At 58.9% G+C, this 6,907-nt stretch overlaps 1 protein-coding gene across 1 annotated transcript in view; it reads right to left on the bottom strand.

Annotated features, from left to right (window-relative positions):
• Positions 1 to 825: 825 nt before the first annotated feature.
• The window catches only part of AAAS (achalasia, adrenocortical insufficiency, alacrimia), a gene marked incomplete at its 5' end in the record, with an annotated part of 8,891 nt that continues 2,809 nt past the window's right edge, over positions 826 to 6,907 (bottom strand). The window contains 10 exons of the mRNA XM_010187427.1: positions 826 to 966; positions 2,172 to 2,256; positions 3,060 to 3,141; positions 3,884 to 3,951; positions 4,087 to 4,180; positions 5,386 to 5,476; positions 5,605 to 5,665; positions 5,884 to 6,008; positions 6,232 to 6,352; positions 6,462 to 6,605. Coding sequence (XP_010185729.1) covers positions 826 to 966; positions 2,172 to 2,256; positions 3,060 to 3,141; positions 3,884 to 3,951; positions 4,087 to 4,180; positions 5,386 to 5,476; positions 5,605 to 5,665; positions 5,884 to 6,008; positions 6,232 to 6,352; positions 6,462 to 6,605 — 1,012 coding nt within the window. The remainder of the gene's footprint in view (positions 967 to 2,171; positions 2,257 to 3,059; positions 3,142 to 3,883; positions 3,952 to 4,086; positions 4,181 to 5,385; positions 5,477 to 5,604; positions 5,666 to 5,883; positions 6,009 to 6,231; positions 6,353 to 6,461; positions 6,606 to 6,907) is intronic.

Genomic DNA, 6,907 nt, shown 5'->3' with positions numbered 1-6,907 from the left:
CCCTGGTTTTGGGGGAGCAGCTCTTTACCCCCAAACCCCAGCCCCCCCCAATGCTGCTGCACCCCAACACTGCCACAGGCGCCTAAAATCTGATTTATTTAAGGTACAGGGGGGGATTTTTCTCTTCCAGGTGCACCCCAAGCCACTTTTAACAACAAAAAGCACGCCAGAGCCCCAGACCTTGAGAGTTTGCCCCCCTATGAAGCTTTCAGCCCCCCTGGGATGAGGAAAACTGGGTTTGATTGGCACAGCACTGGCCCTGCCGGCTCTGAGCACCCCAGGAAGGCACTGCCACAGCGGGGGGAGAGGATGGAGGACGTAGAGAGGAAGAGGAGGGAGGATGCCAGGAGGAAGAGGAAGGAGGATGCAGCGTCCTGGGAGGAAGAGGATGCCAAGAAGAGGATGGAGGAGCCCAGGAGAAAGAGGATGCTGAGAGGAAGAGGAAGGAGGATGCTGAGAGGAAGAGGAAGGAGGAGCCCGGGAGAAAGAAGATGCTGAGAGGAAGAGGAAGGAGGATGGAGCATCCTGGGAGGAAGAGGATGCCAAAAGGAAGAGGATGCTGAGAGGCAGAGGAAGGAGGATGCTGAGAGGAAGGAGGATGCTGAGAGGAAGGAGGATGCTGAGAGGAAGGAGGATGCTGAGAGGAAGGAGGATGCTGAGAGGAAGGAGGATGCTGAGAGGAAGGAGGATGCTGAGAGGAAGAGGATGGAGGATGCCAGAAGAGGCCAGAGGGTTCTGGGAGGAAGAGGATGCCAGATCCTGGGAGGAAGAGGACGCTGGATCCCATGAGGATCCACGAGGACGGAGGTCCCATTCCCGGTGCTGTCACAGCTCCGAGAAGAGCGGCTGCTCCCGCACGCTGGCGCTGGCCATGACGGACACGGGGCTGCGGCCGGGGCTGGCGCCGGGCCCGCGGGCGCTGACGAAGAAGAAGGGGACGTGGCTGATCCTCCCCGTGGCCCAGCACTGCCCAGGAGGAGGAGGAGGAGGAGGTGGAGGTGAGGAAGAGCACAGGACCCGCAGGGGGCACAGCCCAGCGTCCCCGTCACCCCCGCGAGGACCTTCCCACCCTCCTCTGTGGGGAGAATCTGAGAGGGTCACCCCTGGGTGGGTTTCCCTTGGGGAAAGTGATGGGGAACCCCAAAAATGGACACTGACACTGGGGACTGTGATAGGGAACCCCAAAAACAGCCACCAGCGCAGGGGACAGTGATAGGGAACCCTGAAAACGGCTGTGGGCAATGGGGAACCCCCAAAACAGCTGCAGACACCAGGCACAGCGATGAGGAACCCCAAAAACAGCCACCAGCACTGGGGACAGCAACTGGGAACCCCTAAACCAGCTGTGGGCATTGGGGACAGTGATGAAGAACCCCAAAAACAGCCACCAGCACTGGGAACAGCAATGGGGAACCCTGAAAACGGCTGTGGGCATTGGAGACAGCAATGGGGAACCCCAAAAATGACTGTGGGCAATGGGGAACCCCAAAACCAGCTGCATACACCAGGCACAGCAATGGGGGACCCCAAAAACTACTGTGGCTATTGGGGACAGTGATGGGGAACCCCAAAAACAGCCACCAGGACTGGGAACAGTGACGGAAAACCCTGAAAATGGCCACCAGCAGCAGGGACAGCGATGGGGAACCCAGAAATCAGCCACTGGCACCAGGCACAGCAATGGGGAACCCCAAAAATGGCCACCAAGACTGGGAACACCAATGGGGAACCCCAAAAATGGCCACCACCACCAGGGACAGCGATGGGAAACCCCCAAAATGCTGTGGGCTTTGGGGACAGTGACAGGGAACCCCAAAAACTGCCACAAGTACTGGAGAGAGTGATGGGGAACCCCAAAAAATGGCTGTGGGCACTGGAGACAGCGATGAGGAACCCCAAAAATGGACACGAGCAGCAGGGACAGCGATGGGAAACCCAGAAACCGGCCACTGGCAGCAGGCACAGCAATGGGGAACCCCAAAAACGGCCACCAGGACTGGGGACGATGGGGAACGCCAAAAACAGCCACTGGCACTGGGGACAGCAATAGGGAACCCCAAAAACGGATGCCAGCAGCAATAGGGAACCCCAAAAACGATCGCTGGCACCAGGGACAGTGACAAGGAACCCCAAAAGCAGCCACAGGCCACAGGCCCCAGGCCCGCACTCACCACGGTGAGGAGGGCACCTTTGCTGAAGCAGGGGTGGAAGGCGATGAGCTGGGGCTGGGCGCCGCGCTCGCCTCGCAGGAAACCGCTGTGGAGGGAGGAAAACAGAGGGGATTGAGGATTTTAAAGGGTTTTCCAACCCCAAAACCGCTCTGTGAGCCCAGGAAAAGCCTCTGGCACGGCACGGCCACGGGGCACCGGCAAAACGCGACGATTTCGGCGTAGCCTGAGGTTAAACGGAGGCGTTTGGGCCCTGCCGGGAGGCACCAAGCAAGGGCGACGTGAAGCAGAGGATTTTTGAGGTGAATAATGGGAATTATGGCCAAGATGTGACTGATTCTGGTGTAAAGCGGTAGCACAAGCACAGGGCGGCAGCGTCTCTGCTTTGGGGTGGGTTTGCTCTTCCTCACCGCACCCTGGGAGATTGATGGGCTTCAATCAACCCTAAACCACCCCAAACCAGCCCAAAACATCCCAAACTGCCCCCAAGCATGCCCCAAAACACCTGGAAACACGCTAAACTGCCCCAAAACACCCCGAACTGCCCCAAACTAACCTCAAAATGTCCCAAAACACCCCAAACCAGTCCCAAAACGCCCCAAACTGCCCCAAAACTACTCCAAACCTGCCCCAAAACAGTCCCAAACTACCCCAGAACACCCCAAACAGTCCCAAATCAGCCTCCAAACACCCCAAAACAGCCCCAAACCAGCCCCAAAACACCCTGAACCGTCCCAATCCAGCCCCCAAACTACCCCAGAACACCCCAAACAGTCCCAAATCAGCCTCCAAACACCCCAAACCAGCCTCAAACTGCCCCAAACACCCTGAACCGTCCCAATCCGGCCCCCAAATCAACTCCTAAACATCCCCAAATGCCCCAAAACGCACCAGGGCAGGAGCTCGAAGACGGGGCTGTTGCGGGTGCGGAACACGGCCACCACCGTTTGGCTGCCGGGTGCGTCAGGGTGTCCTGCGCGGAGGGAAATGCAGACGTGAGGCCTCCCCGGCGCGAGGGGCGGCTGTGAGGGGCGTTTGCCTCCCCCCAAGGGGCGCAGGGTCTCAGGATGGAGCTTTCCAAGCCCCATCTGTGATTTTAGAGCTGGCTTCGAGGTCTTGGGTTTGGCCAAAACGGGTTTGGGGAAGAGCTCAGGTGAATTGGGAACGCCCCAGCCCTTCCAGTGTGAGGTGGGGGCTTCCCATATAAAGGTTATTTTCCATCCCTTCACTCTTTCTGCATCGAGGACCTACCTGGATGCACAGAGGGGTGCAGCACCCTCAGGTTTCCTCCTCCACCCAATTTCTTCCCCACCCAGCTTTAAACAGAGCAAAAAAGTCCAAAAATGCTGAGTTTGGTCCCTGTGGCTTTGGCCCTGTCCCAGGAGGGAGCCTGAGTGCAGGACCCCCTGCAGGGCCTGGCCAGGAGAGCCCTGAATGGTTCAATTATCCCCAAAACAGAGCCAGAGGCCCCAGTCAGGCTCCAGGGGTGATGTGAGAGCACCCAAACCTCAGGGGCGATTCACCCCTCTGGGAGCAGGGAGGGGACTCAAACACATCCCTCTCCACAGGATACGGAGGAGCAGGGGCAGGGGGAGGAAGGGTTTGGGCTCTGCCTGTCCCGAACCCAGGGGGTCTGTGCCCAATCCAGAATGGGCTGCAAAGGGGATTTTTGGGCAAATCCCGGCGCCGAGGCACAGGCACCACCCCCCCCTTACCTCTGATGATCACCGCGAGCCTCTCGCCTGTGGGGTCCCACGCCATGGAGTGGATTTCTCCCCCGATCCTGAAACGGGCAGGAACGGCATTGAGACCCCCCCAGGCCCACAACCAATGTCCCCAGCACCAGGGGCTGCTGCGAGGGGGGCACAGCCCTCCCCCACATCTCTGAAATGTCACGTTGGGGCGCAGCCAGACCCACCTCTCCTCCCCGTAATGTGTCTCGAAGGTGGTTTCGGACAGATCTGCCACGATAGAGGCTGTTTTCGAGCCTCCCACTTGCCCTTGCATCTCACCTGAGAAAAACAACCTGGTCATTTCTCCTCTCCGGCTGGAATTTATCCATGGGGGCTGTAAATCACTTCATGTCACTCCATAAATCACAATTTTCCTTCCAAACGGCTACAGATTTTATCTCTGTTTTGTAAAATGGCTGCGAGGAACACGCTGCCATCCCAGCAGCATCTCCTCGATGGAGGACAAGGGAGGTTTCCCCTCAAAAAACACCAGGAGCAGCCTCCTCCATGGGAAATAAAACCACAAAATGGGCATTTATCCCTCTATAAATTCCCCTACAAATTGTTTGGGACTGGAAGATCACAGAGTCCCAGAATATCAGGAACAGCCCTCCCCCACGCAAGCTCCCCCAGTGCAACCCCCCCAGAGCAGGATCACCAGAGCAGTCACACAGGAACACGGCCAGGGCTTTGGGTGTCTGCAGACAAGGAGACTCCACAACCTCTCTGGGCAGCCTGGGCCATGCTCTGGACCCTCACACTGACAAAGTTTGGCCTCATGTTCACATGAACCTCCTGTGCTCCAGCTTGGGACCATCGGCCCTTGTCCTGGCACTGGACATCCCAGAGCAGAGCCTGGCTCCTTCCTCCTGACACTGCCCTTTCCACATTGATCACATGGATGAGGGCAGCCCTGGGCTCCTCTGCTCCAAGCTCAAGAGCCCCAGCTCCCTCAGCCGCTCCTCAGCAGGAGATGCTCCACTCCCTCCATCACTTTGTGGCCCTGCTGGACTCTTTCAAGCAGTTCCTGTCCTTCTGGAGCTGAGGGCCCAGAGCTCACACAAGATTGCAGCTGGGGTCTGAGCAGGGCAGAGCAGAGGGGCAGGAGAACCTCTCTGCCCTACAACCACCCCTTCTCATCCAGCCCAGGATGGCGTTGGCCTTCTTGGCTCAAGGGCACATTGCTGGCTCCTGGGATCTGCTGCCACCAGCACCCCCAGGTCCTTTCCAGCCACTCGTCCCCTGCAGCGTCCATGGGGTTGTTGCCACCGAAGTGCAGAACCCGGTAGCAACGTGAAGGGGGCAAAAACTCAACTCCACGGAGATTCTGTGCTTTGAGAAACCCTGAGAACCCCTTCCCACTGCAAGTCCTGGCTTTTTTAAACAAAAAACACGCTCGGCCAAGCCCAGGCGCAGCCGAAAGCATGAAACCGGCTCTAGGATGAGCCGTTGGGGTGGGAAAGCTTTGGTCTGGGCAGACTCACCCCGGTACTCGGAGAAGGACAAGGAGTAGATGACGGATTCGCCCTGCACCGTGAAGAGCAGGCGGCTGCCGTCGGGGCTCCAGCACCCGGTCTGCGGGACATAGAGCCCTGTTAGAGCCCACGCCGGGGGACAGCACCTCACATGGGGCTTTTTTGGGAGTTTTAAAACACACCCCGTGCCCCTCAAGGGTTTTAGAGTAGGAAATGGCCCTGTCCCACCTGGCAGCGTCCTTTGAGAGTTGGCCACCGCTCACACGTCCACATCTGAGCCTCCCACACTCTGCAAGATCAAAGGCTAAAATAAGCAGGAGAAATTTGTGGGATCTGTCCCAGATCTGCTGTCAGAACCCAACTGTCCACCCGTTTTTTCTCCCCTCGCATCAGACACAAGAGGAATGGGAACAGCTGGGACACAAAGAATCCAGATCTGGGTTCTGGAGCGACCAAAGCCGATAATAACGGCTGCAAGAAACCATCTCTCCCAAGTGGGGAGCTCACCTGAACACCGCAGAGGGGGTGGCTGCCAGGACCTTGCTGCCATCGGGTGACCAAGCCAAGTATGTGACACCGCCACCCCCAAACCACTGCAGCTGGACGCAGTTTTCGGTGGACACGTCCCACACCTGGAGGAAGGGGACAACGAGGAGGATTACAACACCAGGACCTGATGCTAGTGCAGTCTGGGGGGATTTCTGTGTGGATTAGGGAGCAGAGGTTGATGTTTTTAAATCAAATTCAAATTCAGGAGCTGCCTGAGGAAATGCCGCATGTCCCCGGCAGCCGAACCGCTCCTTGGTGGCCCCGCGGTGGCTTCGCCGCGTCCCAAAGGTGCCAGCCCTCACTCACCAGCATGGCCGTGTCGACGGGTGACGCTGAGAGCAGCAGCTTCCCGCTGGGAGCCCAGGCCAGGCTGGTGACGGGGCTGTGCCCGGGGTAGGACAGCACCTGAGCACAGCCGGATGAAGGCCTGGAGGGACACAGACAGAAGTCACCGCGGGAAAAGCCATCCCATGCATCACCGAAAGCCAGCGCCTGCCTGGAACTAACCCAAAACCACCCCAAACGGGGGCTGTCACCTGGTGGAGAGGGAGGTGGGGTCCAGGTGCCACACCAGGACGCAGCTCTGGCAGGCGACGGCGAGGATGGAGGCGCAGAGCGGCTTCCAGGCCATGGCAGCCACGTTCCTCTGCAGGCGATGCTTCAGCGAGGGGACGGTGGCGCTGCCAGAGAGGACGGGAGTGTGACAACAGGGACAACGGGGGATCAAGAGTCCTTACGCAGCCTGGGGTGACCCAGGGGTGTCTCCCAGTGTCCTCTCGCGAGCTGCGACCACAGTGAGGGGGCCTAAAAGCACGAGGTGTGAAGGGAGAGATGCACCCCACTGTGACCACATCCCTGGGGGTGTTGGGGACAGGGGAGACCCCAGCCAGGTGACACCGGCGCCACGCAGCGACCCGGAGCACACCTCTCTGTGCAGTTAAACGCCGCGCCCCGCGCTGCCCCAGGGTGGGAGATGGCACTC

This window comes from Mesitornis unicolor, unplaced genomic scaffold (genome assembly GCF_000695765.1).
Source record: "Mesitornis unicolor isolate BGI_N332 unplaced genomic scaffold, ASM69576v1 scaffold18946, whole genome shotgun sequence".
In the NCBI taxonomy this organism is placed as follows: Eukaryota; Metazoa; Chordata; class Aves; order Mesitornithiformes; family Mesitornithidae; genus Mesitornis; species Mesitornis unicolor.
The sequence above is the reverse complement of the archived record's forward strand: the minus strand, read 5'-3'. Positions and strand labels throughout refer to the sequence as shown.